This window comes from Numenius arquata, chromosome 7 (genome assembly GCF_964106895.1).
Source record: "Numenius arquata chromosome 7, bNumArq3.hap1.1, whole genome shotgun sequence".
Taxonomy (NCBI): domain Eukaryota; kingdom Metazoa; phylum Chordata; class Aves; order Charadriiformes; family Scolopacidae; genus Numenius; species Numenius arquata.
Window position 1 is genome coordinate 42097608 of NC_133582.1, and position 16902 is coordinate 42114509.

Consider the following 16902-nt stretch of genomic DNA (forward strand, 5'->3'; position numbering starts at 1 on the left):
ATGCCTCTGCGGTCCCCCGGTCCCAGGGGGACCCACGTCTTTGTCTGATTCCAGCTATCATTTAGTAAAGCTGTCAGGTTGTTCTGACTAACCGCAGCCACTGGGACACTGCTGGCAGGTGGGAACAGCTGGACCAGATGTGCCGCTGCTGTAATTCCCTTTTGTGGTACCAGCCGTGACTCACCTTGAACAAGGCATATGGTTAATGATGCTACGCTAACCCTGTCCTGCCTGAGCTTCCCTTTTACGCAACCAAGCGATAAACCTGAGCAGCCAGTGGCATGGAGCAGCCAGCTGGAGCAGCGAGCAAACTCCCTGCTGCCTCACAGCCTGCTCCTGATGAAGTGAGGAGTGAAGGTAGAAAATAATCTACAAGGACTGATGGCCAGAAGTGGGGAGAGGACAGCTGAGACCTCAAAGGATAGAGGCCATTTCACTTGCTGAATGATACAAAAAAAGGCAATTTGAGAGGCAAAAATGAAAATTGGTCCCACGGCAACAGTTCTGGGTTACTCAAAGAGACAGCATTGATTTAGGCAAAGTCATTCCATGTTCCACGTTAGCCTCTCCTTCTAACAACCTATTTTTAATCCATTATTTAAGCTTCGTTCACCCCTACTATTCCCCTAACACTCTTACAGCCTGCAATCTAGCACTTAACTGGGTAGGACTGAAATTTCTTTTTGCTCTGAAACACCGCGTTTTCATTCCTAAGGGGAGAAGGAAAGTCTCAGAGAGTAGAGGCAGGTATGAGGGAACTTGATTCAATACCACTAGCAATCTCAGCACACAAGACAAATAGAAGAGTGGGGAAGTGGAAATGTGGTCAAAGCCACAGCACTCAATTGGTTAGAGTCCCTAGTCACCAGATTGCAAGATTTCTGATAAATTCGGAGGAGATTTCTGTTCGTTTGAAGGGCACGCTCCACAGGCCTTCCTTTGAGACTGTTTGCTCTGCAGGAAATAATTCAGGACTCATTGGGCCGGAGTAGAGCAGCTGTGAGTCCAACATGTAATGTGGTTAGGACATTTACACAGGAAAAATGGTCATTTTGGTCCTTGCTCCTGTAAAACAGTTTTGAAGCTCAAACTGGAGCTTGGCTCTCCTGTTGAAGTCTGGAGAAGGTAACATAAAAAAGTCATGGGGCAACATTAGTACCCCCAACGAGTTTACCCATGTCTTGGATGGCCCTGGATCCCATAGGTGCATCAGATTTGTTTATCATCCCACTGTAGCCCAGCTCCCCTGCTCTCCCCTGATGAGTTGGCAGACGCCGGTTGGGTTTAACTGGAAGGGAGACTCAGAAGGGCTCGTCCCAGTTGGTGCTCAGGCAGTGCTAGAGTCGGGCAAAGGATACAAGACTGGCACAAGAGCTGTAGGGACTGTTCCTGGCAACCAAGCTGGTGCTGTCTGGTTTGCATTCTAGCTTGGCAGTCTAAAGGAAAGGAGTGACCCAAAGTCATTTTACAGTAAGAAAAGGGATGGACGGTCACTGAGCAGGAACGGTCATGGCCAGGTTGAGCAATGCCATATAGAATGCAGGACGCTGTACCCAGCACATGCTGCCTGCACCAGAACCAGCCAATGTTCTTCCAGACCAAGTATATTTAGCAGCAGATTGTAAATGACAGTGAAGAAAACAGTCCCTCGGACAGGTGTTTTGCTTAGAAATACCTTTATTTTATAAAGCCACAGTTTGTTCTGTAAAGTTTTACCACACTTATAAAAAAGGGGCTGACAATTCTGAGGGAGAAAAGAAAAGCTGAAAACATTTCTTGTAATTCAGGGTTACACAAAGGTTATATTTATAATATATATATTTATTTATAATTTGGAGACAGTAGAGATGAAACTGCAGTAGGCGGGCAGCTGTGGGGTCATATTTCAGAGACTTGCTCGTGTCCTACAAATAGCGTTTCTTGACAGAAGGGGTTCACGAGGACCATCCCGCTGTCGCGGTAGTCACCGTTGGCGGGGGAGCGCGGCTCGGAGAGGTGGTCCTAGGAGAAAGACAGAGAAGCAGGGTGAGCACTTCACAGCCCTCAGCCTCCATGAGCACACAGGGCACTCCGCTGCCCTGTGCAAATGCACGTGAGGAATGGACTGCTATTTTTATCGCTTCTCCCAGTCCTCCAAAAGTGCTTGAATTTGGGGGAGCTCTGGCTCCCAGAGCGCTGCGTTTGGTGAGCCAGTCTTGCCCTTCCTCAGGCAGTAGGAGCTGTGAGTGAAGAGCTCCTCCGATGATCAGGCTGGTTCTTTCTCAATCCAGGGACCGAGAGGTCAGAGGCACCAAGCTCCAGGTCCCTTAGCAGAATTCGAGCTTTCAGGTTTCTTTCTTTTTTCACTTTCATGACACATTATAACAGTTTCCTGTCTATCAGCTGGGCTCGGCTCCTCAAAGATGCATTTTCAGCTTCTGTTTAAGGTCAGAAAACCACGTGTATGGTTCCAAGCTACCTGAGCATGCCCCAGTTCAGTCATGTTCTGATCAGGTTTAAATCACTCGGCAGCTTTTGGAGACCATCCTGTATGTGAACAGGCCTGTCATTCAGTTCTTGGTAAGTCTAGACCAGTTCCTGCCTTAGCTTGAACAATGTGATTGCCAGCAAAGTGGTGTTAATGAAGCGACTGTGAGTGCTTGTCTACTCGCATCTCAGAGGTTCCTTTCTAAACACATTTTTTTTTAATTTAATGAGATGACTTAGTGAGCTAGCTGATCTGAAAATCACTTTCGCGTAAACCCAGTCTCCACTGTTTCTAGCTTTTAAATACCTTTCAACTAAGGTAAATTATTCTTTGTCTCTAATGCCAGAGAATACGTTTCTGTCCATAGGATCACCTGCCCGTATATGAATAATCCCACTGAACCACTCAGATCCCTTAAGTAATGGTTGATGTGTATACACCATCCCTACACACTGTCATATATTGATGTTTTGCTTGCTTATATACTGGGAACACTCTCTCCCTGGACCTGTATTTGAGAAAGTACAGGCAGCTCCTAAGACATAAATGCACAAAATTTCTTTGCATTATTAACTCCCACTACCCCCTTACGACATGCACAATAGACAGATTAGAAGGACCAACTGTCAGTAACAAGCCAGCCCAAAGAGCTCTCCTACGCAGTCATGGTATGGGTAGATATTGGCCATAGGCTCAAAAGGAAGAGAAACCCGGGAAGAAATTCATGTAGAGGTGGTTAACTCCTGGGACCACACAGCAATATAGAACATATCTTCAGTGCCTGGGAATAGGATGGCAATCTGTTTTTGGTGACATATTTATCCCATTTTATACATGTGTAGGAGTAGTATACATGTGTAGTCTTTCTCAAAAAGCTGTCTCCCCAAATATGCATAGAGATTTCAAGACTATCAATATGATTTCCTCTCCCCTTCTCCCAGCATGGCTTCAGTTACAGTTTTCAGACACGAGTTCTGCAAGTGAGGTACCTCTGAAGTCTCCAGGGACTGGATCTCTCTCGGTAACTCTACAGCATGCCTGTTGAAGTAGTCCATGGTAATAGCATTATTCCAATAGCTCAGGTTGTTTTCTGGGTTAGATGTCTTTTTCTTCCTCCTCATGCAGCAGACTGTCAGCAGAACTGCTGTCAATAGAAACATATCAAAAACTTGGTTATTTCCTTTCAATAAGGTCTCACCAGCACCATGGTTTTCAGGTTATTTAAAGAGAGGGCTGGTGGTGTTCATTCATACAATTCACTCAGATCTAGCTCTAACAATCCCCACACAATTAAATCAGAATCTGGGCCAAGCAGATGAGGCTTTGGGCTTGACAGAATATGCAGTTTTTACTTTCTTTTTGATGTGAGTTTATAATCTTCAAGATGTGGCTGCCTGGCTAATGAAAAGCTTTGGTGTTGTAACTGATGGTATTTTAATACCTAAGCAGGGACTTATAGACCGTATGGGACAGAGGGCACTCCTCAGGGACTGCAAAGGATGCCTCTGCACAGATCTTTTCTGCTTCTAACATGTTGAGACGCTGCAGCGATGAGCACATTAGCAAATGGGCAGTGAGAGACACCTGTCCCAGGCTCAAATACCACATTCATTAACACATGTAGTTGTACATCTTCAATACCAAAAGCTTCTGCCCTGAAGTGCCACTGATCCCTGCTGCTGTCACCTGCCATTCAGAACTTGGATTTTGGGTACTTTGTGACCATGCTGCAAAACATCAGCAACCAGCAAGGGGAACAGATGGGCTCCTGAGCAGGATGAGACAGTGGTGAGGTAATGTGGAGATCCCCTCCAGCACCTGGCTCACATCTCACATAGCTTCTGCTTCCAGGGTAGCATTAACCTCAGAGCTGGGGTTTTCCTGTCTGTCTCCATCAGCTGTATCGAGATGTGGGACCTACTGATAAGCGTAATCTGTTCCCCACACTTGCCTGGGAATTGGTGGTGTCTGAGCCTGGATTTTTTTCTTACCTGCAGAGCACACTTAAGATTCTGCAATCCGAAATACTTGAGTTTACAGCAGAGCAGTTAGGCAAGACGAAGTGACCAGCAAGTGAAAATCGTCTGAAGGCCACAGGCATATCCCCGGTGACAGAGGTGCCAGCGTAATGCTCCCCCAGCAGGCGAGCAGAACACAAAGCTGGTTGAGTGCTATTTTCTGGAATTGCTTTTGGTTTAGTCACCTCTGTTACAATTCAGATGGGTTATCCTGGCAACTTTACGAAAGCCAGACAAACCCCCTGTAACGAACTTACTGCTCCCACTGGTCCTTGCTCAGGCAGAAGCTGAGGCATGTGCAAGGGTTTGTTCGGAGGAATAACGCGTAAGCTCTGTGTGTTTACCTTACACCTGTGGAATGAACTGACCAGTTGTGCTTGTAATCTACCTGATTTATATAGACAGACAGGTAGCTGGACATGTACTTATTTTGATTTGTACCTGTGAAATAGGGAATGCCCTGCCGTAAATTCACTCCATTATTTCTAAACCCCTCATGGTAGAAAAGAAGAGAGAAAATATTCATGAAGCAGGAAAATATATTATTTTCTCAGCTACAGCCAAAATTATTTATTAGGATTATAGCCCAGAGGGAAGAAAAGACTGCAGAGAGGTCAAAGCTGCTTTGTATGTTTTGACAAACATTGCAGCTACCCATGTGCCAAGGGTCTAATTTCTTATCCCATCTACTCACATAAAATGGCAATACAAAAGTGCAAGGCTAGAGCTCTATTTAAAACAAAAGAATAAGCTACTAAGAAAAAAAATAATGGGTTTGAGCTCAGGCGGTTTATGTCTCATTCAAAGGGAAAGGTGAGATTGTGCTATAAATCTTCTTCCAAAACTAATGGAAAAATCTCCCATACTGTTCCTGCATGATTCAGAAAAGCAGGTCATCATCAAACTTACTATTATCTTTGATTCATATTGCTTCAGTCTTTCTATCACCAATAACTTAATTTGCTGGCAGCCCGACAGCGCGATTCCTGCTGCTGTGCCCTTAGGCAGGTACCCCATGGGGGCCACCAGAACTTCTCCCCCTGCCCGGGGAAATGCCCATCCTCCTGAAGGCTGCATCTTTGCTCCCTACTTTGCTGCCACCCTCTCCATGTCCAAGCCCAGCCTGCAGACTTGTTAAGATTAGAAAGTGAAGCAGGACCTACGTTTAGTCCTTCCCACTGCTGGTGAGAGCCAACAGACCTTGGAGCTTTTCAGTGCTCCAGCAACAAGTGCTCCCTAAGGCACAGAGCATTTTTGAAGGTTCCTGACGATATGAGAGCCCCAGTAAAGCCAACTCTATTGCTGTGAAATATTTTGAAAGCCTGAGGTTTTACAGCTTATAAAATGTTGTGGCTGCTGACAGAGAAGTATCAGATTTGGGTTTTAGGGTCTGGAAAGCCATTGACAGAGTCAAGAGAGATCTCTGCTTCTTCTAGCAGGAAAAGGTCTTGCCATGTGCAGATACGGTTGCTATATAGTAATAATGCTCCCTCCCTTAATTACACTTTTGGCCTCCAAACTTAGTGCACACACAAGCAAACGGATAGAAGATTGTGGGAAATCAGTTCCTGAGCTTACTCAAATATAAAATATTTTAGCAGAAGGCTGTCTACCTAAGCTGCCCCAATTCAAAGCAGAGGAGACCTGATTTTAGAGGGAGTGTGCGGATAGTGGGGTTGGAATGGCGCTATTCCCTCTTAATCTCATATTAACTACACTTTTGCGGCATATTTTGTGAAATTAATGTAGCTAACAGGACTGCTCACTTCTAGAACAATACTAGGGACAGGGTACAGCTTTACCAATATTCTTGGATCTCTCTTTCCTCTCATGATTAGAATTATGTGTATTACAGAAAAACTTCTTTCCAGACACACAGTTGGGATGGCTAGTGAGGAAATATTAAGTGGACAAAATACATAGAGGGCAGAGATGGTTTGGAAGGGAGAAATGGCAATAACAACAATAAGAGAGCTGAAGAGAGAAACAGTAGCTGCAATACCCCACTTATCTTTCCAGGTTATTACGTGATGGCCTCGTAAGTATGAGAAAGTGCTGTTGTTCGGTGCTGCCATGTATCATCTCTGCTTAAGAGATGGCCAACCCTTTGGGCAGAAAAATGGCTAACTCTTTTCTGGTTTTCAAACACTCACCTGGATGCTTTCTGGGAGTCAGAAAAGCTAAACTGACTTTTCCCCTTGCCTGCTCCATGTTAAAGTCAATAGTGAGTGCCACAAGAAGGACACTTCAGCATTGTCCCTGTGTCAGCCTGAAGCTCCCCACACAGAGATGACAATACACGTTCGGAAATAACAAGAGTCTCCACAATTTTGTGGCTACCAGAGGTTCAGAATGTTCAGAAGAATTTCTAACCTGCGTTCTTTGACCAGTTTCTAGTCTGCAGGGAGAAAAGTCAACTCACATATTCAGGTGCAAAGAGATGCTGATGAGCTCTGGCTGATGCCTCTTTCTGGCCCCATGGCAAATTACATCTGCATTATCTGCCTTCCCCACCCGAGAAATAGGACATAATACATCCTACAAATGGGAGAAACGAGATTCTCATAGATTTGCAGGTTTCTAGGCTGGTGGAAACATATCCATCATCTACTCTCACCTGTGCAACACCTGCACACCAGGAGACTTTCACCTGTTAACTTAGCCATAAGCTGTATTTAAGGTACAGCACATCTCATAGGAAAATACCCAGCTTCATTTAAGGACATAGAGTGACAAGATATCTGTCCATCCTATTCCCACAAAGTTTGTTTCAATACTTAATTTTCATTGTGGAGACATGTTTACATTCTCCTTGTTGTCTAAATACCTCCAACTTTATCTGCCACTTCCTCAATCTCCTTTTGCCTTTTTTATTAAAAGCTTCCACTGTGCTATCAGAAATGTCCCCCATATGTGTGGGCTTCAGCCTCTTCTACATGATGACACAAGTGGAGTTATGTCGCATTTCTCAGCTCTAAAATCACTCACATGGCTCTTTTCTAATCTTCCGATCTTTTCTTAAAAACATAAACCCCCAGGATTATACACCATATTCAATACTGGCCTCATAAATGCAGTGTAATGAGATCATACCAACTGCCTACAGTTTCCTGATAGGCTTCTGTCTTTTCTTTCAATTCACTTAAACATTCTACCAATGTTACATAGCTGCATACCCTCTTTCCCCACTCTCCAGCTCCCACGTAAAACACGATGTTAACAGACCTGAACATTGCAAGCACTTAAAAGTCATGAGATATTCAGACTGAAGGATGTTAATTTACTTCTCCCTGTGCCTGCAGATCATAATATAAACTAAGTTTCTACCGAACACTTGCCTCAATGACTAAGATAGTGTTTTTTCCATGTTTCTTCCAATTTCCCTCATTTACTGTGGCCATCTGTAGTAGTATAGCCTTAGCTGTGATACAGGTATCATCCTGGGTTTGGCTGTTGACACAGTTGCTTGCATCTGGTGACAGGAGGCTCTTCTCCGGCTCAGCCTGAGCTCACACCTGGGCACTAGACTCGGGGCTTGGGATCTCTCTCACTTTAGACTGGGAAGCGAACGTTCGTAGGTTTTGCGATGGAGAAAGTGGGTGAGATAATTTTGGAAAGCATCCCAGTGCATGAAATGTGAGCTAAGTGGGGTTAGGTCCAAGGCAATTCTTCATATATTCTTTGAGTTCTGCTGATGCCTGCATTCGGAGGCTCAGCCTTCCTCTCGCGTTTTCCTGTGTCAGCAGAACTGACTGCATGAATTGACTTCTGCGCATCTGATTTGCAAGTTTCTGTTCTTCCATGCTTTATCGTGTCATTCTGTAATTACAGAGACATAAGTACCGGGAGCCCAAGGACCAGGACAGTGGGTTTTGAAATGCGTTCGTATCACGTCTTGTTCTGCGTTGCAGAGACAGGTACCACACACGTACAAATGCACGTGCACAAAAATGTTCAAGGCTGCCTGAAGGACTCAAACTGTGACATGCAGAAAATACTTAGATCAGTGGTATATATGACTTTGCTTTTCTGGGAATGCAGTGATACAAAATCCTTCATTTTTGCAGCCTTCCAATAATGGTGTTAGCAACATCACCCCTATTATTTATACCAGGAAACTGAGGTACCAAAAGGTGAAATGATTTCCCCAGGTTCAGGCAGCAGACGGGGCTCAGGCATTCCTGTTCAAAGCATTACTCTTCTGGCTAGCATTTTAAGGGATTTCAGTGGGACTCAGAAACCTATGCGTCTTTAAAGAAATATGTGCTGTAAGAACAGGGAAGCTAAATCCCATCTCTTATTTCAGCAGGTGAGCTCCTGAGGCCCAGGTCTTCAGGCTATACTGTCATAGCCACTGAGCCGTGCCACTGAGCTGGTGGGACCCGCCACTCCTCAGTGGGGCTGAGATTTCAGGGCACAGCGATGCTGAACAAACCCTCTGCTGCTTCCTGCTCTTAACTGCAAATCCCCACGGCAGGGACAGGCCAGTGAGGAGCCCTGGCACAATTTTTCCTCTGCAAGAAGTGCAGCATCCCAGGAACTTCTTCCAGTGGGGACGAGGAGCCAAGGGATCCTACGGTCACTCTCTAGCAGGTCACTTTCCCTGTTATGGAAGATGAAACACCTACAGGTTTTCATTTAACCTGTCAATAAAAGGTGTGACAGCGAGCAGTGTGTGGAGTCCTACTGTGCCACGCATTGGAGAGGGACAGATGTGCCTCTGCAGCATTGTGGTGCATTTTCCCTTCCAAGGATTTCGGGAAACAGGAGCTGTGCCCAGAAGCACCCTGAGGAGGAAGGCTTTTCCAGCCTCCTCACCACCCCTCATACAGAGGAGGGATTGTGGGGAAAGGCACAAAGGCTCTGGGCAGAGGAGAGATGCACTGGCCACTGCGCAGGTCTGCAAGGGCTCTGGAAACAGCCTGGAGGTCAGCAAGCTGGCTCAGGGGCGGTCCTCATCAGCAGGATGAGGGAGCTGAGTTAATTAGATTCCAGCAGCTCTGCAGCCATGCACAGGCTCCGATTGCCTCTCCTCACCTCCTTGCACTTCTTTTCAGGATGCATTGGTAACTTCCCTGCCTCTGGGCTGCTTCTCCCCCTGGTGCGGGGTCTTATCCTTTCTCACAGGTGTCTCAGCAGCAGCTCAGGGCTTGCTGTTCCTCTCAGTGGCTCTGGCCAGCAGCCTTGAAGGTGCCAACCTGAGTACAGAGCCGCCAGCTCCGGGGCAGCAATAACTTCCCATAACAGGAGACCTCAGTGACTTTTTCCACGGCTTATTCCCTCTTAAGGCAGCTCAGGTATTTAGCAGCATGGGGCTGAGTCTTGATATCCCAGATACCTCCACCTTTCAGCGTCACAAGGCAGAAGCAGGACAGTGTTTTCTCAGTCCGTGCCCGCAACATCTGTGAGAGCCTCTCTCCGAAAGCATTTTCGCCCCTTGAAGATGAAATGAAATCCAAATGGCTGTACTCTTCCTCTTGTCTCTTAGCATCAGCCCCCTCTAGACCAGAAGTGACGAGCAAATGACAGCGCAGGGCTTTCTGTCTTCAGCTGCAGGCGCTTGTGCCCGGGAGGTGGCGACAGTCCCTTTCGCACACTGTACATTCCATACCGCACACCCCATACTGCACACCACATACTGGACACCCCACACCGCGCACTGTACACCGTACACCTGTGCCTGAAGATACACCAATGCTCGAGGGTCAGGAAATAAAGTGCCCCTCCAGTGTGCAGCACAAAGGGGAGCCACGACCAACACATGCATATCTGGGTAAAAGTGCTTTAGGTTGTTCTAACTTATTTTTCTTCTCCTGTAGGAATAATCGATGCCCATACAACAGCATTTACCATGGCATAGTTTAAACAGCATAACTTTTGGATGAAAGCAATTCCCTAGGCACTTCAGCCAGCTATTAAATACCTGTCTACCGTACATTTCAACTCTGAAATACATCTGAGGATCCCCAGATTTTAAAAAGAGAGTCCCACTGAAGACCATCCTCAGAAATCTGGTTGTGAAAGCAGGACTTAAATAGTTGAACCATTTAAACAGTCAGTTGTATTACAGCTGCTGTAGATCATTTTCAAAATAACACTTGTTTTTTTTAAAAATGTACCTTACAAATACAAGAAACAGGATTGGCACATCAAGAAACAGTCAGGAACACATACTGTTATAGTATAGAAGAAGAAAAGTTTAAACACCACTATTTAATGAATAATGGGTTCGAAGTCCTGCCAACACACTCTTCATATTATTGCTATTATTTATACTAACAGCTATCATTAGTTATGAGCTCATATATGGCAGACTGCAGGCAGAGACATACACCAGTTTACACATCTGTTATGTTTCCTATGCTTGTGTTGTATGGTATTATATTTTGTGTTTTCTACTTGGACGCTTTCTATCCAGTTCAGCTTTCTTTCTGAATATTGGCCCAAAACATAATTCTTGGAAGAATTTATTTGATCCTCTATTTCTACTGATTGATAGACAAGGCACTGTTCATCAGATCATCAGATATCGCTGCTTCTCATCATGCTCTGCTTCCTGTACCCCAGTTTCTCCTCTCCATCTTTCGCAGAAGTAGGTATGCATACTTCTGCTTTGGTTTCTCTTTATTTTAGTTGTCCATCTTTTTAGTTTAAGCTTTGTTTTCACTTGTGGTTCTAACCACGATGGTCCCAGAGGTACAAGTCTAACAGATATTCTGAACCAATCCAATAATTTTCAGCTGCCAAAAAGATCAGCGTGGCTCCCTCTCCAGGTGTGTATTCCTGCAGCCTCATCTGCTCCAGGTCTTGCGCTCATCTGACCCTGTGGAGAGCTGATTCAGCTCACTGGGTGGACAGAAATTACCAAAGAGCAAAGTAAATTTTTTTTTGACCACTTTAGCAATCTGAAAGTGGCTCAGGGAGGTGGCAGGTCAGGCCCACACAGAAGGAGAGGGGCAGGATCAGGTGGCTGCGCCCCCAGAGAGGGCAAGAGAGAGTAGCACTGTCCTTTTTGGCAGGAGTAAGCTGTGGTTGAGAATGCTCATCTAGCCTCAGTACAGCTCATAGCTGTAAATAGCAGAATTAATATTCAGTATTGTTGGCTGCTACCCTTTTATGTTTCCTCAGGCAGCAAAGGCTGGGAAATGTTTGGTTTTGTTTCACTCCAGACAGATCAGAATAATCACACCTCACAACACCAAAACCCCAGAGAATATGTTGTCCCACCTTGCTGATATAACCCACCTCAGCATCCATTTACAAGCTTTCTCATAATCTCTCCTGTGTTTTTTTGTAACTGAGTCAAATGACGAGACCCTAAGCCGATTCTGGAAACCCAGCCTGCCCTGGTCCTGCAGGTGGCTGACTCCTGCTGTCTGAAGGCCAGGATTTCAAAGTCTTCCTGCTCTCTCAGCATCTGCAAACTTGGAATTAAAATGGAGGAAACCAGCAATTTGGTTATCAGACTTTAAAAGCGTATAGTTCAGAAACTGCCTGCAATGGAACATTTTATTGTGCTGGAAAACTGGTGTTTCCTAAGGCAACAGTCATTACAACTGTCATTAATCTTTTGGGTTAGCAGGGGGCTTTTTAAAACCAATTCCAGAGCGGAATATACTGGTTCCTAGATTAAAGACTTGTACAATTTGTGGTCACCAGTGTAAATGCCTTGAAGTAAAGCTGCTTCACCTTCTAGGCTTGTTCAGCCTTATGTTACACCCTCAAACGGTGGGCCCAAAAAGACTGAGAAAATACACTTTAAGTGTAAACATGATAGTGCTGCATTTTGGAACTAAGCACTTTGGTCAGTGAATGCGTTAGCTGTCAAGGGATCGCTTCTCTTCCGTCTCAAGCTCTCCACCTGGGTCCTTCAACCATGGGCTGAAATCTGAACTTTAAGGAAAGAGAAGAAGAAAGCAAAATAAAGCGGCAATTGACTTACAACATGAGGATATAGGTACGCTGATGGCCAGAATGATCCAGGCAATGTCCATCTTGCTGAGGCAGATGGTTGCTCTGTGCTGGGGTTTGTCCCCCTCGGTGACATGGGAGATATTTCCTTGCACCCCAGGTTTCCAGGTCCCGGCAGGAACCAGTCTGTTTAGGAAGTTCCCGGTGGCGGTGGAGCCAGCTGTGGAAATGGAGCTGGACAACCTTGTGGCAGGCGCTGCAGAAAGAGCACTGCCCAGCAAGGTCGCGTTAGTCACCGCGCTGTGCTGCGTTGGAGCGGGTCCCTTGGGGTCTCCCGCTGCCAGGGAGGAGACACCGACGTCAAAACTGGTCTGAACTGAGTGACCTGCTGCTGCTGTTGCAGATCCAGAGCCAGCAAGCAGAGGGACATTTGTACTGAGATTCAAGGCTACCCAAGAGTTGTTTTTGCTCAGCATATCCCATATGCCGTAGCGGGTGGGTTTAAAAGGCACCGACACTGCTTCAGGATCAGTTGATGGTCCAGCAGTTGTGGTGGCAAAATCTGCCTCCTGCACCACTACCTCGGCCCCATCCCCTCGCTCTGCTTCCCTAAGGCTTCCCGAGGTGTTGCGGTGGGGAGAAGGGTCTGAGTGTGTAGTTCTTGCCAGCCCCGTGCTATTTGGATCGCTGGACGCTGCGGTCTGGGGCTGAAATGGCTGCTCTGTGAAAGGGCTCCTCAAGGTAGGGAAGGGAGAGTGCAGGGTCGTCTTTAGGTAAGGCTCCAAGGACTCTGTGAAGTTGCCTTTGAAAACTTGGAATATTTTCCCCTTGGGGCGAGTCTGTCCCGAGTACAAAGCGCTCTGGTTGTATAAATGATACGTTTCCTTCTCGCCGACGCGAGGGCCGCTCACTTGCTTTTGCCCTGTGGAAGGGGCTTTCTCTGCCAGGCTGACGGGATGGGGAATGGCAAGAGCAGACGTGGGAAGGGGCTCTGCCGTGTGGCGGTCTTTGTGGTGAGGTGTTGTTCCCATGTCTGTGATAGTGGTACTGTCCATCGGGAAGCCCTGAGAGGAGGAGACAGTGGGAGACAGTACCTGAACAGAAAACACCAGCTCTTCTGTCAGTGCCAAGATCAGTAGAACACCTGGAGGAAAAAACACAGAGAGAGGGTGAGACACCAGGGAGGGACCAGCGGACAGGGAGCAGCACGGCTTACGCATCTGGCCGGATGTTCTGCAGAAGGACAGAAGAGTTAGCATCCAACTTTGTCAGCTTCTCTGGGAAAGTAGGAAGAGAAAGGAAAATCTGCAGGGGCTGCGGTGGCCCCGTGGCCATGGGAGTGTCGAGGTGGGAACGGGAAGGTTGCAGGGAACCTCTGTGGCAAAGGGAGAGAGCAGCTCGCAGTATGGACTCAGGAGAGTGCTTTAAGGCAGGTGATTTCCCTATAGAAGCTGTAAAGCATCCTACACTTTAGGGATAGAAACAAAAGATGTTTTCATTTTCATTTTGGCCAGGAGACCTGCAGATGAATGTCCACATCATTATGGGGAACCTTAGTCCACTCATTTTTTTTGGCTGCAAAATCCCAAATTTGGCTGCCTCCAGTCTTGGATGCCATTAAACAATCTGGGTTTTTGAGAGAGCAGCTGCTTAGTCCTTGCTGAAAATTAGGTCAAGAAGGAATGTCTGATGAGAGGGCTTCCTGGGTTATATATGCTGTCCTTTACTTAGCAACTTCAGAAAATCTAGTCATTTATTTTATAGAGTATGAGAGATGGAAAATCTCCAAACACTAAAAATGAACAAGCAAACATAGGTATCACAGATGTTTTAAAAAGCCACGTGATTATGAGAAGTCTGACTCAGTTTAACACAACTGCCCTTTGCACCCATATACAAATGTTTGGTTGGAACCTGGTCGGTGCTGTGGGATTGCGTTGTGTGAAATTTGCCTCCCGCCGCCCTCTGTAGTGCACATAATTTCATGAGGTGCCAGATTCACACCGCTGGGAACATCGATTCTTCCATTTATTCCTAGTCCAGATAATGGACGTGGGCAGCTGCAGTAGCATAAGCCTCCCCGGGATGCAGGGCTAATACACCGTGAGTTAGCATGACCTGCAGGGACCACATCAATCACACGTCACCATTTCCATATGTTGAAGCTGTCGAGTGTAATGTGGATCCTGGCCCACCAGGAAGCACATGGAACAAATCCATTTTGCACAGCCCACTGAGCATCATCAGATGGCACCATTAGCAGTGTGCTAGTGTGAATTTCAACCGGTGGTGTCAAGGTGAAAAATGTTGTCACGGTCTTAACAAATCAGGGAGACAAGTTCGTCAAAGCTGCAGGACTCCAAACTGGGTAATGATCACCTCCCAGCCAAGACTGTGGAGCCCCTTCCTGCCCCCTTCTCCACCCTTCCCAGGCTTGCCAGCTTTCTCCATCAGTGTGCTTATGCCATGTAGTTCTACCCTATTTGGGAATATCTGTTATGGGCACCAGCAGAAAAGGAAGACATAGACTTGGGAAAATGAAAGATGTCTGATTAGTGTCCACTGGGCCCTAGGAATCTGTTGCATGTTGAGCAGATGCAAATACCATGAAATGTGTTTATTCTGCATGCTTTGCAGCATTCACAGCCATCCGGCAGCAGTGCAATACACATAGGAAAACCTCCCCAAAGGAGCAGTACCTATTCCTCTTACCCAGCTAAATGCTCTACTTCAATCACTCACCATCATTTCTGAACCAGAACAGCGCAGAGCTCTGCAACCAACAAAATGCACCTCCTCTTGCCCCCAGCAGCCTCCTGTTACTTCGTAGCGTACCCAGAAGATGAAAACACTGACTGGATAACGTAGTGAGAACCAATTACAAGCAATGCACTTTCCACTGCCTGATGCTAAAATTAGCTCATTTTTTTAATTTCTGAAATAAATATCTCTGCCAAATAAACCATCATCTAGGATACTGCTGCCCAGTTCCTAGCCAGCCACAGAAAATACACTCTTAGCAGAACACCTAGTCAAAGACAAAATATTCTGTACATTGAGATGCAACCAGGAGAGCAGATCTTGCTATACTTGTGGAGCATCACTCTTGGAAATGAAAGGCAGGAGTTACCTTCCCATTTCTGGCAGCACTTACTCTGAGGTCAAGGTCAAAGCAGATATTCTAGTGTCCATATGGCTAATATTTCATGCCAAGACAAGTTGCTGCCACAGAAAAAAATCAAAGTGGAAAGGATGACAATTTATTTTGGATTTGCTGTGTGGAGATCATGTTTCAGGAAACTTTAGGCCTGCTGTTCTGAGTATACAAGATAAAGGGCACTGGCAGAATTTATGAGATACTAGATTATAGTGATTGTAATGCCTGCTAAAATTTTTTAATGTTCTTTGTGTAACTACTTTCTCTCAAACCTCATGCACAGAAAAACACCTCTATTGGGTTAATGTTTTTCTCCAGGATATTCCTTAAGGAATAAGGAAGTTGTCAGCTTTCGGCATATTGTGCCCTGGGGTTAGAAACCCTGATCTTTGGCTAAAAACCTACCTAACATCCCTTTCCACTTCTTGAAATACTGATAAATCAGAAACTTGCTGCTATAAAGATTTATGATCTCTCTGGGGCAGTCCGTTGTGGTAGCAGGTCACCACACATCAGGCACGGGGAAGCCAGATGCGTTTAGCTGGTACCGTTAGGTGGCTTGTAAAGTATGAATAATTATTCAGAGGAAATACTACATCAGGAGTAATTTATTTGACAATAAACAATAACCCCCATGACACTTGGCTGTCTCAGGCTGTGGCAGTCAGGTTTCACTCATCTGCTAGACTCCCTTTAACAGCCTCTGCAGAGCTGCCACGTCCCCACAAGCTACAGCTTCCTAGGACTCTTTTTTACTGATTGAATGGACCACAGTAACTCCTTCAGTGACACCCAGAGCTAATCTGTGTCCCTAACTACTGAAAAAATATTCAGCTTAGTAGATCATTGTAAAAATAGCCAGTGCTGTATATTTAGGGAGAACCAGCTGATAATAAGGGCTTCACAGTGGGCTCTGCTGGCCCTTTTAAGTAGAATTAATTGGCTTTATAATTGATCAACAGCCAACTGGAAAGCAGAAGGAAAGCTGGAATCAGTATTTTCGGATGCTCTGCATCATCTCTTAAGCACACTCTGGCTGGATTTGTGGTGACCTGATTGCCCAGAGCTCCCACTTACTTTTCTATCACTAGAGGAGATGCAATTTCTTACAAAGTCAGACTCTTATTGAGGTCCCTGATATTAGACTGCTCTGTTTGGCGTAAGCCTAGGAAAATTATATTCTGAATTTCTCTACTAAGGCACAGGAGGCATTTGTCACAGAAATGGCCTTAACCAACCCCTTCAAATTTCTTCCCTTCCCAATCTCTGTCTCTGCTTCACAAATGCACCGGGACCGAGAAAAGCACCACGGTGGGTACGGCTCCAGTTGTCCCCTGGTGCCTCAGCTT

General features: G+C 45.9%; 1 protein-coding gene across 1 annotated transcript; it reads right to left on the reverse strand.

The window, feature by feature from the left end:
• Positions 1-1663: 1663 nt before the first annotated feature.
• On the reverse strand, positions 1664-13731 carry TMEM108 (transmembrane protein 108). Its single transcript, XM_074150971.1, has 4 exons — positions 13622-13731; positions 12428-13542; positions 3457-3611; positions 1664-2001 (listed from the first exon to the last, which is right to left on the reverse strand). The coding sequence occupies exons 1-4, from the start codon at positions 13729-13731 to the stop codon at positions 1879-1881; spliced, it is 1503 nt and encodes a 500-aa protein (XP_074007072.1). The 3' UTR covers positions 1664-1878.
• Positions 13732-16902: the final 3171 nt, after the last annotated feature.